General features: G+C 37.9%; 1 protein-coding gene across 1 annotated transcript in view; it reads left to right on the top strand.

The window, feature by feature from the left end:
* LOC128203777 (SCO-spondin-like) overlaps positions 1-14,864 on the top strand; it is a 32,721-nt gene extending 17,857 nt beyond the window's left edge. The window contains exons 12-22 of the mRNA XM_052905348.1: positions 289-432; positions 2,632-2,693; positions 3,712-3,879; positions 4,762-4,920; positions 5,453-5,602; positions 5,852-6,051; positions 8,459-8,563; positions 9,173-9,233; positions 10,359-10,541; positions 13,037-13,153; positions 14,347-14,864. Coding sequence (XP_052761308.1) covers positions 289-432; positions 2,632-2,693; positions 3,712-3,879; positions 4,762-4,920; positions 5,453-5,602; positions 5,852-6,051; positions 8,459-8,563; positions 9,173-9,233; positions 10,359-10,541; positions 13,037-13,153; positions 14,347-14,372 — 1,375 coding nt within the window. The 3' untranslated portion in view covers positions 14,373-14,864. The remainder of the gene's footprint in view (positions 1-288; positions 433-2,631; positions 2,694-3,711; positions 3,880-4,761; positions 4,921-5,452; positions 5,603-5,851; positions 6,052-8,458; positions 8,564-9,172; positions 9,234-10,358; positions 10,542-13,036; positions 13,154-14,346) is intronic.
* The last annotated feature ends 948 nt before the right edge of the window (positions 14,865-15,812 follow it).

Below are 15,812 nucleotides of genomic sequence, written 5' to 3'. Positions count from 1 at the left end.
ATCTGACGCAGGCATGCAGTGTGTATCAAATGAGTGGCAGTAAGCGGCCACCCGCGAAAGTTGAAATTCTGAATGATTTAGCACAGTACTTAATTATTGCTTATCTGCATTTTCATTTTCATTTTTCATTGACTGAAAGTGTAGGTTGTTTTATAAACTATGATACCAATTTGTAATATGCCTTGGATCGGCTTTTGGAAAAACACTTGCAAACAGGGTTTGTAAAATTTTAAACTATTATCGTTTTTAAAATAGTTTATAAATCTTTAAATATTCCTAACCTATTAGACATCCGCTTCACAACGAAACCGAATACTGTCAAACAAAAGTGGAGACCATCGCCTGCAGCTCCGAGTGTCCGCCGGACTGCCTGTTTGACGGACTGCCCTACAGTAGCGGTCACGTCGTTAACGGGGATACATGCACGACATGGTATGTTTCAATTGATAATATTCGACATCAGTATATAAATATTATTAAACAAACATGTATATTAATAAATCTGTCTAAGTCATCTACAGTACGTCAGAAGTAAGGTAAATGAAACTACAAAACTATGTTTCATTCACTATATATTAGCACATGTATAGCTGCATAGTTATCATACAGTATTACTAGATGTATTATTTATAGTTATCCTTTTTATCTGATATATTTGTTTGTTGTATATAATTTATGTAAACTTTTGTTCTATATGTTCTTTTGTATTATGTTCTGATTATAATGTGTCATGTCTCTTCATATCGGAGGAAATAAACAATCTTTTTCTCTCACTAAATGTTGTTTACTTGACGGACAGCCTTACACTGAAAGGTGTCGCCATATTTGTGGTTTACTTGACGGGCAGCCTTACACTGTAGCGGTATCGCCGTTTCTGTTGTTTACTTGACGGACAGCCTTACACTGTAGCAGTGTCGCCGTTTTCGTTGTTTATCTGACGGACAACAGCCTTACACTGTATCGGTGTCGCCGTTTTCGTTGTTTACCTGACGGACAACAGCCTTACACTGCAGCGGTGTCGCCGTTTTCGTTGTTTACCTGACGGACAACAGCCTTACACTGTAGGGGTGACGCCTTTTTTGTTGTTTACCTGACGGACAACAGCCTTACAATGTAGGGGTGTCGCCGTTTTCGTTGTTTACCTGACGGACAACAGCCTTACACTGTAGGGGTGTCGCCGTTTTCGTTGTTTACCTGACGGACAACAGCCTTACACTGTAGGAGTGACGCCTTTTTGTTGTTTATTTGACAGACAACCTTACACAGCAAGTTTTACACTTAAGTGGTTTCGGTGTGTTTGTTGTTTACTCGACGTATAGTCTTACACTGTAGCGGTGACGCCGTTTCTGTTGCTTTCTTGACGGAATGTCTTTACACTGTAGCGGTGTCACCGTTTTTGTTGTTTACTCGACGTAAAGTCTTGCACTGTAGCGGTGTCACCGTTTTTGTTGTTTACTCGACGTACAGCCTTACACTTTAGCGGTGTCACCGTTTTTGTTGTTTACTCGACGGACAGTCTTACACTGTAGCAGTGTCACCGTTTTTGTTGTTTACTCAACGTATAGTCTTGCACTGTAGCGGTGTTTACTTGACGGACGGTCTAAAACTGTAGCGGTGTCGCCGTTTTGTTGTTTACTTGACGGACGGTCTAAAACTGTAGCGGTGTCACCGTTTTTGTTGTTTACTCGACGGATAGTCTTACACTGTAGCAGTGTTTACTCGACGTACAGCCTTACACTGTAGCGGTGTCACCGTTTTTGTTGTTTACTCGACGGACAGTCTTACACTGTAGCAGTGTCACCGTTTTTGTTGTTTACTCAACGTATAGTCTTGCACTGTAGCGGTGTTTACTTGACGGACGGTCTAAAACTGTAGCGGTGTCGCCGTTTTTGTTGTTTACTTGACGGACGGTCTAAAACTGTAGCGGTGTCACCGTTTTTGTTGTTTACTCGACGGATAGTCTTACACTGTAGCGGTGTCGCCGTTTTTGTTGTTTACTCGACGGACAGTCTTACACTGTAGCGGTGTCGCCGTTTTTGTTGTTTACTTGACGGACGGTCTAAAACTGTAGCGGTGTCACCGTTTTTGTTGTTTACTTGACGGACGGTCTAAAACTGTAGCGGTGTCACCGTTTTTGTTGTTTACTTGACGGACGGTCTAAAACTGTAGCGGTGTCACCGTTTTTGTTGTTTACTCGACGGATAGTCTTACACTGTAGCGGTGTCGCCGTTTTTGTTGTTTACTTGACGGACGGTCTAAAACTGTAGCGATGACGCCGTTTTTGTTGTTTACTCGACGGATAGTCTTACACTGTAGCGGTGTCACCGTTTATGTTGTTTACTTGACGGACGGTCTAAAACTGTAGCGATGACGCCGTTTTTGTTGTTTACTCGACGGACAGTCTTACACAGTAGCGGTGTCACCGTTTTTGTTGTTTACTCGACGGACAGTCTTACACTGTAGCGGTGACGCCGTTTTTGTAATTATACGAAGTACGTTGTATGTTACGCAATATGTACTTTGTAAAAATAAGCGTTTACGTGTATTAAACGGCTAAAAAGTGTCAAACTAGAATCAAAATCAAAGCTGTCACTGATACATACAATAATTCTCTGATTCATTTTTGTCCAGTTACTGCGCGGTTGTGAACGGTGAGGGAATCAAACAATGTGTCAACAACTCCGACGCTACCGGTAAGTTATGAAAACGTTAGGCGGACACCCGAGTAAATAACGTTAGTGTTCGGCATTATATTTTGTCTAATGGGATGGCAGTATTTTTCAAATCTGCCGTACACATTGTTTTTGTAAATCAGCAGTTAATCGATATTAATTTTATTCAGGTGAATCTGTTGATGAAAATAGAGACTTGGTTAAACAATAAAAATTCAAACATTAAGCTTGTTGAAGGGATACTATTATGTTCTTATTCAATAAATCGGCCGAACGTCTGCGAGATACGTAAGTTGTTTTAACGAGATACTTAAGACGTTTTAATGAGATAAAATAAAAGTGCTGAAAGCGTTGAAAGGCTGTAGGCTTTATCTTTTTACATTACTGTTCGCAGGCAGTAAGACTCGAATCCCAAACATCTTTTGAGTGATCTCAGACTGTAACCGATTAGTAACTGTCATTATCGAAGAATGGGTAATGTAAAGTGATGACTTTTTATACAATCATCTAGCTATATAAAAAGTAACTGAGAAACCTAAATATACTAGGATATATGAATATTGCTTTCATCTTGCGAGTTTATCGCTAGTGAAAAGTACTTAAAAGCAACCCGAAATAAGCTGAGGACGTTTAAACTAATTTTTATAGATAAAGTAAGGCAGGGTTATTAAGTCAACATATTTCGATTTTGTACGTATCTATAATTATCAATTCCCCTCGTTTTCTCACCAAGATTTATTTAAGATTCGTTGGCATTCTTTCAAATTGACATATGCGTTCCAATCGTATGAATGTATTTAAATAAAGAAATCTTTCAATTCGCTCTATTTTAAACATCATAACACCATACGATTCATTTTGTAACCCCCATCTAACAATACATAATTAGTATTTGCGGTACATTAAAAAATGGTTATGCGACTGCATCGCATGAAGACATTTATTTCTGTAAGGACACACTTACGACTTTTAACCATTACTTAGTAAATATGTCCTATATAGTTAGTATTTTACTGCAACGCTCTTTTATCTTACATAGTCGAAGGTTCCTGGACAGTTTGGAGTGATTGGTCCACTTGTTCTCGCACGTGCGAGGGCGGGGACCAACAACGCATGCGCACGTGTAGTGACCCACTTCCGGTATGCGGTGGTGTCGCGTGTCCTGGAGAAAACGTGGAATATGCGGATTGTAATGGCAATGTATCATGTAAGTTTGTTTAAATGGTTTAACAATTGAAGATGCAGAAAAAGACAAAAATATGCATTACAACGTCTACACAATACTGACAGGCTGCGAAGTAACACTATTCAGTGGCAGGAGCGCAATGGGTAGGAAGTTGGCAGTTTTTTCTAGGATTTGTGTTACCTTTTCGTAAATTGTCCATGATCAAAATTCTCGTTCGCAGGATTTACATGTCTTGTAATCAAGCTGCAAAACTGACGTCATATAGCGGATTGAATGAGAAAATACGAGACATAAGATCTATATTTTTAGCACATAGGATAGGCATTTCCGGTGAATTCAGCCGTGCTGGAAAACTCCATCTGGCACCCACATGCCAGATATGTCACGCGACGTAATACAATCAATTTCTTTTATTATACACTTTATGTAATCATAATAATCAGATTTCAATAGATGAGTTCCATTAAAATTAACTTTACAAAAAATATACCTTAAAAACAAAACAAAATAATCCTTAAAAGACGTGATATCGTAGGAACTTATTGACGTATGTAGTGAATACAAATTACTGTTCGTCATGACGGCATGACGCACGCGCTTTTTGGTGAAATGTACAAAAATGCGACTTTTTATGTTTTTTTTCTCCACAATAAAATGTAATGCAGGTATGCTAGAAATAATAGCTATCATGTGTGTCCGTTTCGGATAGAAAACTCCGACCCTCGGGCACACTGCGTAGTCGGTAACTCGGCAAGCCTCGTTACCTGGGAAAGCAGGATTTTTCTATCCGGAACGGGAACACATGACATATATTATTATTGCGTGTTTATCGCGGATGTCAACGTCATTACAAAGCCTGTGGTATAATTTTATGTTTACATGTTTATACTTCTTCCTTATCAGGCTGCGACGTGACGTCATATGGCGACTGGAGCGAATGTAGCGTCACGTGCGGGGAAGGTGAGAGATTGCGAACTCGGGAATACGTAATTCCGGCAGATGACGGCGTATGTGACAAGCCTTTGGTTGAAGCAGAGCCCTGTAATGGTCTACAATGCAATTGTAAGTTACACAATGGCAGTATAAAGTCTTTGAGTGCATTTTTACGTCCCATTTCATCATGGGCATTGGACATAGATTCATACCATAGTAGCATCCTAGCCAAACCGATTTAATTTTATGTTCTTAATCAAAGAGACGCAGTGTCTGCAAGTCTGTGATAGCGAGGTTAAGATATTTTATTATAAACTTTTTATTGTAATCACCGTTTGACTTCGACAAACTTCGGCGTCCGTGTTCGGCCGAAGTCGGGTGTTTCCGGTTTATTCTGTTAGAACTAAAAGCAGTCGTTCTTGACTTTTTTAAGCAACTGCAAAACTTAACTTTAATATGTGAGCGTATATATATCTGTACGAATATTTCGAAAATGAGTCAAGTATCCGTTGTTATGCTGATTGCGTTTTGCTTAATTTACTTCGGTTCCTAAATGTGAAGTAAGCGGAATGGTTCTGTTTTACCTAACTTACATTAAACAAAAAATCCAAACATAACACATTTTACTTCTAACCTCTAAATATGCACTTTAACTACATAGTGTTGTGCGAAATGGATTGGAGCGCGTGGACTGCATGCTCTCGCACGTGCGGCCTCGGGGAACGGATGCGCGCGCAGGTCATCATTGTTAACGCTTCCGACTGTCCGCTTCCTAGTAGCGAAATTGGCGAATGCTATGCTGTGGACTGTGGTAAGGCATTTGATATGCACTTATTATATATGTTTATATATATTTAATTACTTATATTAGTAGAAGCGTAAATGGTGGTCTTTTTGCTTCACGGCAGCTAAATTGGTCAGTATATATGGCAGAGACTGTTGTACTTTCGATGGTATAGAGTGTCAAGCATGATTTGTATTAGGTTTATTTACCCATGTTACGTATGGCCAAAAAAATGTTTGTCAAATATTTCATGACTTCCGTTAATTTTATTTTCAGTATGCGATGCCGCAAATATGCAATGGACCAACTACAGCTTGTGTTACGAGTCATGTGACCCTACAACATCCGGGCTTCAGTGTGACGTCATAAACGAGGGATGTGCATGCGCTGAAGGATTTTACCTTGATGCAAGAGGAAACTGTGTGAACCATACTGACTGTGGAAAATGTGTAGACGAACAGGGACGCCAATACCAGGTACGCATTTGCTGCAAATGAATCACTGACGTCACACATACGAAGTAATAATGATCAGAATCATGTTATATCACGCCTCCAACATAAATGACACAACACCATTGGTCCAGGACTGGTCACGTGGCGACCCCATATTTTTCCATATATGGTCACCAAACTTATATCGTACCAAAATGGCGTCTATTTTCCGATTCCGATTAATAAATGAAACAATTAAACATGTAAACAGGTTGTTGACGTGATAATTACGTTACAGGGTTAGCAGGTGATCCGATATGGGATGTACGGGGCGCAGAAAAATATATTCGGGTTTGCTCTCACCGATATGGTTTCCTTTGCCCCGTATATCCCATATCGGGTAGCCTACTAACCCCGTAACTTATAATGGCATTCATAATATTGCATTGTTATATTTCAATTTTTACATTTGGACGTAAGACATACATTTTTTAAAAGTCTTAAACGAAACAACATTGAGATAAAATAAATATCTTGTGAATAGCTCAAAATCCAGCTGAACTCTAGCTGTTGTTCGTTGTCAAGGGAGATCACTGCGTAGGAGACTGCAACAGCACATGAATGAGCATTTCTGGATCAGTTAATGAACACCTTGTAATTAAATGCGTCCGATACACCAAAAATGGAAATTGGAATACCCTGTGACTTCAAATGTATTTTGTAGCATTTAAAAGGGTTTAACGTACAGTAAAAGAAAATAATAAAGTAAGATAATCAATGATGATTATAATAAAGACACTGTTGGGGCTTTGATTTTTAGCAAAATAGGTCAATCGCGTCGGATTACAGTAGACTAAGCAAACATACAAACCACAATAACAGTCTGTATAATAAATTTTGCGTTATGTGTTTTAAATGTTACTAAATTAGCGAGTAATACCCATTCAAATGATAACAAACGTATTTAGGGAGTCACCCGGCATCACAATTTACATTTTGGATAATGGAGCTACCAGCAGCCAATTGTATAAATTGTATAAAACCTTGCTATGTTGTCTGAATATTATAATATTTTGGCCTGTTTGCATGTTAAAATAATTTGATTGGTTGATATTAATTATTTGGTAACTATTGTCAAATAAATATTCATTTCGGCTAACTTTGACCAAACCAAAGAAATAACAAGTTGTATTAAGTTTGCCCCAGATAAATTGTTTATTTGTAGGTCGGGCCGGCTCAATAAAGATCTTACTCGATTTGAGTCATACATTGAAATGCTCTAAGTGCCCTTGTTTCATTAATTTCCTACAGATTTGAGTTATTTGAGTTATATGAACTTAAGTCAGCAGTATAAATGAACACAAAGTTGAGGAAATAATAGAAATCATTGTGTTGCCGTTTGTGACGTTTATACAGATTTAAGGGGGCATTAAAGCTGCACTCTCACAGATTGAACTTTTTTTATTTTTTGTCTTGGAACGAGCCAATTTTTGCGAAAATCCATGGAAACCAGTTATATAAAACTGCTGACAAAAACATTAGATCGCAGATTTTTATATTTCAGTTCATAAATTGATGTTTAATGCATTTTTCTTAAACCGTTAGGCCATAAAACATTAATTTTCGAACGGAAATTTGATTATATACGGTCTGATTTTTTCAGCAATCTTATATCACTGGTTTGCATATATTTACACAAAAAAATTGCTCTTTCCAAGACAAAAAATAAAAAAAAGTTGTAAAAATGGTAAATCTGTGAGAGTGCAGCTTTAAAGTTACCACTTAAACCATTTCTTGAAACGGCCTTCTGATAACCTTGGCGGAAAGGTTTCTTTCCATTATAACAACTCTTTCTTGATATTCATAGGTAGGTTATTGTTTTAAAAGGACTAACTCATGTTTTTGTAAAATTCAAAACATGAATTAGTGTAAGCTTTTTTGTATGACGAATTAAAGTGTGGCAAATTATAAGGAGTGTTAAAACTGAGTTACCAAAAGCTTGAACCTTCAGTAAATGTTCATATTTGCTCAAATATATATAATAAGACCACAATTTTCATAAGCGTTAACAACGTTTTAAATCACTTAATTACTGCTTTGTTGTTACGTGATTGGTTGATTAGCATTATCACCTGATGTTATCAGTGTATTGTTAAAATATCAAAATATCCATTATTATTGTATAAGTCCTGGTGGTCTTGTGGTTTAGGTGTCGGTTTTCTATTTTTCTTGACCTTCCCGGCTACAGTTCACACCCCAATAAAACCAAAATACCTTTTTAAACTATAACTGTATTTTTTGGCTATTTCAATAACATAAGAGTAAAATATTGATAAAAATATTGTTTTCAGATGCATTACCGGCAAAACAAAATTTCGGTCCCAAAACATGAGCGAGTAACTTTAAATTAACAGTTACATGTAACAAAGTAATCTTTTTAAAACTCCAGCCAGGAGAGGTATTTGATGACCCTGACGATTTGTGCCGAACATGTGAGTGTGTGGCAGGGCTTATCATATGTCAGCCTAAACACCCGGTACCTGATTGCGCTGAGGTACGTACCGTAAAGCTATCGAAACAAGGTAAAATGAACCGGTGAGTATTTATAAAACTGAAAAGTGGATTTGAATCTACAGCCCTTACAATCTGTGTTACGCATGTGGATGTGTGGCGGGGCTTATAAGATGTCAGCTGAAACATCTCGCTCACGATTGTTAGATAAGGTACGTGTTATGAAGAAGTGGGCAATTCAGAAGAACGTAACGTATGTTTTAACGGAATTCAAAGTGGACACTTCTTACGTTCTTATTACCAATGTCACTTTGGGAGTGTGTGGCCGGGCTTACCAGCTGCGAACCGAAACCTCCACTATGCCCTTCATTAAGTTAGTGTAGTGTACACTTGAAAAAGGTTCGCGTATTTTTATCATTGACTATTCGCAATATACGTGTTTGAAATAACAGAGGTATTATAAAACAACTATTATTATTTTTTTCCATTTAATCAATTAAGTTATTAAAATTACATATTTAATGAGTTGATATAAATATTATTTAAACTAAGTACTATTTATACTAAAAATTATTTTAACGACGGTCTAAAATATTAAATTAAATGAGATTAATTGATTAAGTTACTAATCTATATATACCATTCATTTCAGGGGGAAGAACTCAGTTATGAAACCTCAAACATGTGCGCCCCCTTCTGCAAACCGAAACCAAGTTTGTTATCAATTCTTATGATTGTTCATTTTTAAGTTAACGTTTTGCACATTCTCATAAAACAATATTTTACACAGGTAAGATGCAACATTATTTTCCATGTAAGATACTTGACGCCGACTCAGCCATAAACCTCCATATTTCTTTATAAAATATCTAATTGTTAAACCAATAGCGATATTTACTAGTCACATGGCAACATTTGCATATACTTGATTACACCTCACGTGACTTTGTCTTTATATAATTGTCTATTGTCATCATTAGTAATTTTGTAATGTCACCCAGCCCATTTTTAATCATTAAGATTTTAGTTAATGTCATCTAACTATTACTAAACAATATTTGTTCGGTAAAATCAAATAAAGGAATTCCTTTCTCGTTACTAATGTAGTAGATAATTCAGCTTTATTTACCAATGCCAAAGCAATTATTGTAATTTGTCAATATCATATGCGAGATATTCACCGGTTAATCAATTGGATAATTCAACCATGTGCTGAACATATAAGATCGTTTTGAAGTTATGTACCGGGTAATTCATCCGATAATGCAACATTGTGCTAAACATAAAATCATTGTTTTTTTTTGTAAATGTTGTGGTGACCGCCTAAGAACCTCACGTCATATTCAATGGCTCTGAACCACCAGAAGATTTGAAAATTCGCCGAATAACGCGTACTAAAATTTGGGCAATTGGAACACCTCGGCCATTTTCCATCGAAAACAACCTCGGATGTAAATGTATGGTTTACAATGTCAGAATTCACATTTAACTACGCTGCAAGTAGATGGCGTTGTAATTTGAATTTAGCCGTTAACCTAGGCACTTTACTCTTAGGAATCTTAATTCGTAATATTACACACTTCACTGGGAATTAGTTTGAACTCAGTTATACAAATTACACTTTAAAACATTACTTAATATCATTAGTATTAATTTTACGAACTACTTCTGCTGATGTATTAGCATACATACGAGGTTTTGTCGATGGAAAATGGCCGCGGTGTTCCGATTGTCTTGGCGTATGGTGGAAATGGCCGAGGTATTCCGAGTGAAAAGTGAGGTTCCAGCCTCGTTTGCGTGGAACGATCAATTTATTGTATGTTTTATCTTTCTGACAGACACATGCTCCAAGCAGACCCGTAACAGCACGTTGTTCGACCCCGCCAGTGGATGCACCTCCCTAGAACCTGTGCCTTACGATTACTGTACGGGAACGTGTGGCAACAGCACGTCGCAACCACGAATACTGTTTAACTTGGACAACGGAGAAGTGCTGAATGATGACTGTGCTTGTTGTCAAGGTGAACATATGTTTTGGTTTAAACTTATTATTTATTTCTTTAAGCTCGATTGTGAAGACAGCTGCAAGCTGATATGAGTCACTCTATCGTCTGATGTGTCGGTCGTGTAGCGACGTGTCTATCGTCTGATGTTTCTGGTTTTGTAACAACGTGTCTATCGTTTGATGTGTCTGGTCTTGTCGCGATGTGTCTATCGTTTGATGTGTCTGGTCTTGTAGCGACGTGGCTATCGTCTGATGTTTCTGGTCTTGTAGCGACGTGTCAATCGTTTTGGTCTTGTAGCGACGTGTCAATCGTCTGATGTTTCTGGTCTTGTAGCGACGTGTCAATCGTCTGATGTTTCTGGTCTTGTAGCGACGTGTCTATCGTCTGATGTTTCTGGTCTTGTAGCGACGTGTCAATCGTCTGATGTTTCTGGTCTTGTAGCGACGTGTCAATCGTCTGATGTTTCTGATCTTGTAGCGACGTGCCTATCGTCTGATGTTTCTGGCCTTGTAGCGGGGTGTCAATCGTCTGATGTTTCTGGTCTTGTAGCGACGTGTCAATCGTCTGATGTTTCTGATCTTGTAGCGACGTGCCTATCGTCTGATGTTTCTGGTCTTGTAGCGACGTGTCAATCGTCTGATGTTTCTGGTCTTGTAGCGACGTGTCTATCGTCTGATGTTTCTGGTCTTGTAGCGACGTGTCTATCGTCTGATGTTTCTGGTCTTGTAGCGACGTGTCAATCGTCTGATGTTTCTGATCTTGTAGCGACGTGCCTATCGTCTGATGTTTCTGGTAGCGACGTGTCTATCTTCTGATGTTTCTGGTCTTGTAGCGATGTGTCTATCGTCTGATGTTTCTGGTAGCGACGTGTCTATCTTCTGATGTTTCTGGTCTTGTAGCTACGTGCCTATCGTCTGATGTTTCTGGTCTTGTAGCGACGTGCCTATCGTCTGATGTTTCTGGTAGCGACGTGTCTATCTTCTGATGTTTCTGGTCTTGTAGCGACATGCCTATCGTCTGATGTTTCTGGTCTTGTAGCGACGTGTCTATCGTCTGATGTTTCTGGTAGCGACGTGTCTATCGTCTGATGTTTCTGGTCTTGTAGCGACGTGTCTATCGTCTGATGTTTCTGGTCTTGTAGCGACGTGTCTATCGTCTGATGTTTCTGGTAGCGATGTGTCTATCGTCTGATGTTTCTGGTAGCGACGTGTCTATCTTCTGATGTTTCTGGTCTTGTAGCGACGTGCCTATCGTCTGATGTTTCTGGTCTTGTAGCGACGTGTCTATCGTCTGATGTTTCTGGTAGCGACGTGTCTATCTTCTGATGTTTCTGGTCTTGTAGCGACGTGCCTATCGTCTGATGTTTCTGGTCTCGTAGCGATGTGTCTATCGTCTGATGTTTCTGGTCTTGTAGCGACGTGTCTATCGTCTGATGTTTCTGGTCTTGTAGCGACGTGTCTATCGTCTGATGTTTCTGGTCTTGTAGCGACGTGTCTATCGTCTGATGTTTCTGATCTTGTAGCGACGTGTCTATCGTCTGATGTTTCTGGTCTTGTAGCGACGTGTCTATCGTCTGATGTTTCTGGAAATGTTTGTTTTCTTGTAGCGATGTATCTGGATCACTGTGCCTTTAAACACAATCTTTTTTTAAAGTTTGGCTTCTAGGCTTGTCCCGGTAAATTCCATTATTGTATTAATTTAAAAAATGCCCTACGATCACAACACATTGTTGGTTGGCAACGACCCTAAATGTTGATACCTGGGAATGACTTTAAGTAAAAAGCAAGGAATAAAGAACAGCCTGTTGACTATCGACAAAGTAGTGTGTGTCTATGATGAATGGATACAGCGTATGTCGTCGGCATCAGTCATTGCATACGTATATTTACCATGCAGTATTTTCTTGAAAGCAACCATAAATACAATCGAAACCCGTTGGCTCGACTTAGCTTTGCTCGATTTCCTTGTTGGCTCGAACTGGATTTAAGGATCGATTTCTTTCTACTGAAGGAAGGCATTCCCGCTTGGCTCGTTTTCCTGAGGCTTGAGGTGTTTTCGCTGGTCCCAACGGGGTTCGTGTATGAATGAATGAGAATACTCTGCGTCGTTCAAGCGCAAAAGGCATGCGTTTATTTCAATTCATCGTGCTGTTGTGCGGCTTGTCTTGACACTTTTGAATTTATCACCGAATTGTATCATACTATGTACGTGTACACTACGTGTGATATTTCAGTCTGTTCGAGTTTCAAATACTTAATGTAGGCGTTGATTTGCAGCGGGCGAACAGAAACAACGCGCCTTTATCGAAGCATTATACAGCTTATGAGCGTTTTGACATGAAGCGTTCAGAAATCACAGCTGTACTCTATTTCAACCTATTTCTTTTGTCAAGCAATTTGAAAGCGAGTTTGGAATACTTCACGGTGACGTGGAAGTGCAGCGGACGAACAAAAATGGCCCATGTTCGAAAACTATCAACGTAGTTTATCGTATCATATATCTTTTTGCAGGCTTCCCGAGTTCGGAATACTTGACCGTGACGATGGACTGCAGCGGACGAACGGAAACGGCGTACATTTACCGCATAGAGTCATGCAGCTGTGAACCTTGCCCTAACCTATCTTCCGGTAAAACAAGTACCTTTCCGTCTTATCTTTCCGTTAAAATAGATTAATTTTGAATATTTTACATAATTGATTTACGACCCATTAACTTAGTGTGTACATTTTGGTATCTCTAGGCGCATACCTAACTATAAAGATATACCCCCCTCCTCCCCCTGAGCAATGTCACAAAGTATACGAAATCGTTATTTAAGTTGACAATTCGGTAAAAATAGACATACTTCGTATAACTATGTAATACAAATGTCAGTTAGCTAAACGTCTTAAAACGAATTATAGATCATAAATTAAGTTAGAATACAATCTACAATTACAGCCAAAGAAAGTGAAGATTATTGATAACTAGACTTAATCATTAAGAATTTCAACTTTCGCGGGTGTTAAATGTCCGCCTTCTGCCTTTCATCCGATACACACTCCCTGTTGAAGATTTGGCGTTGACATTTGATCCGCCAATGAGGCTGCATTCTATGTCAGTTAGACGATCTGAAGTAATCCCTTAAATACCTAGTTTAATCCTTTAATCCTTCTTTAAGTGACCCCCCCCCCCAAAAAAAAAAAAAAAAAAAAAAAAAAAACGTGAATAGTAAACAACCTCTGTGTATTGATCTTAATCTAACTGCCTCCGATCTGAGTATCCTGCTGTGCATTTTTGGAGGTTTTATTATAGAAATGGATCCTTAATGGCCCTGCGCCAAAACCCCCCAAATACACAGGAAATTGGCCCCTACTTTGACATCCGTGCAATTTGCAGGAGATGCACAGCAGGGGATTGTCATGCCAACCATTCCTTAAACTAGGCCTTTAAGGATTAAGAAAGGCTCGTTTGCTTCGCTCGACCCGCCAATTATAAGAATTTACTTCATGTCATCTAACTATAACTTAGATTACAACCTATAATTTAAGCCAATGACTAAATCATTAAAAATTTCAATTTTAGCGGTTGTTAAAAGGTCCGCCTACTGCCTCTCATCCAATACACACTCCCTGTATGAGATTTGATTTTTTGCGTTGATAATTAGTCAGCCAATGGGATTGTATTCTTCTTAGACAGATCATTATTTATTTTTTTATGTCATCTTACTATAACTTAATACCATACTAAATTAAAATATTTCAAGACGTTATGTTTATAGCTTTATCTGTAATTATGATATAATACAACATTAGCGTGAAACATTTTTTTTCTGTTTCAGACGCTGCCTCTGTGTTACGACGCTAAAAAACCCATTTCGTGTACCAATTACTAACGAAACCTTTAATAAAAACAACTTATTTGAATTATGGTGAACTTTTATGTCTTAGAATCAGTTCTCTCTTTTTAATTTGATGTTTACGAACTAACGAATTGTGCATTTGAAAGTTCCTTGGTTCTTTTATTTGTTCTTGAACCGGTACTGTATGTGATATGTTTATTGACTGATGTTTTGGTAACACCACGTGACATGGTATGGATTTACCACGTGATATGTGGCCTGATGATACCACGTGACATAACGGGATGATACCACGTGACATGACATGATGATACCACGTGACATTCACATGATAATACCACGTGACTTGACATAATGATACCACGTGACAGGGCATGGCGACTGTTATGAAAGCTTTATGGCTTGAAGTTAGTTACATGCGGTTAGACGTTTTAATGTTTTGAAATGTAACATACACAGACTGTGATAATGAGTTCTTGAATAAATAAAGAAAACCATTTATTGTTAACCTTCATTTTTTAGTTGTCCCATGAACATGAAAAATCTATTGAGAAATGAAAAACGGCTTTTTGATAAATGTATAACTAACATCAGCTAATTAATTACCTATGTCTTCAAGAAACGTACATATTGATCTTCTTTGTTCACAATATGTTTTTGCAACAATTTCTTCATTTTTTTGTCCTTTTTCAGCAAATGTTGAATACTTTTAAAGGTACTTAATCTGAATGAATATGGTGTACAAACCATCAATTTAAACAATTAATTTGAATCATGGTGAACTTTTATGCGCAACACATATGACAAAATGCAAACTTTAACTTTGATTATTATTATTTTTAGATAACCGATTTCCCCCATAACGATTTTAAAGCTGCACTCTCACAGATTTACCGTTTTGTTATTTTTTGTCTTAAAATCAGTCGGTTTCTGCGTTAATATCTGGAAACTAGTCATATAAGGCTGCTGAAAAAAAGATTTTCCTATTTACTGTTTTTTTATGCCAAAAACTATTTTTTCTTTAAGCGTTAGTAATGCCTTAAAACCTAATTATGAAAACTGATATCTGTTTTGTCAGCAGTCTTAAATCACTGTGTCTAGTTTACAAAACATTGGCTCATTCCAAGACAAAAAAAGACAAAAAAGTTGTTACAACTCTATTCTTTGAGAGTGCGGCTATAAATCAAGATCTGACCATCAAAACATGTATACAAATAAAGTCTAGTAAGCGCCATTTTGGATTTATCGTTGTAGATGTATCTCAATAAAGCAAAGACTCGTAAAATAGCTTAAATGAAACATCCGTGGGAAGTATCGCTCCATCATTTTTTTTCGATTCTGTTATTCTGATCAATTATACAGTTTATTTTGAAACTTGACACAGCAATCAATCTTTAGTTATTGAATATGACAACGTTCAATGTTATGTTTGATAATCAATGACT

This window comes from Mya arenaria, chromosome 1 (assembly GCF_026914265.1).
Source record: "Mya arenaria isolate MELC-2E11 chromosome 1, ASM2691426v1".
Classification (NCBI taxonomy): domain Eukaryota; kingdom Metazoa; phylum Mollusca; class Bivalvia; order Myida; family Myidae; genus Mya; species Mya arenaria.
This window is presented reverse-complemented; position numbering and strand designations above follow the sequence as displayed.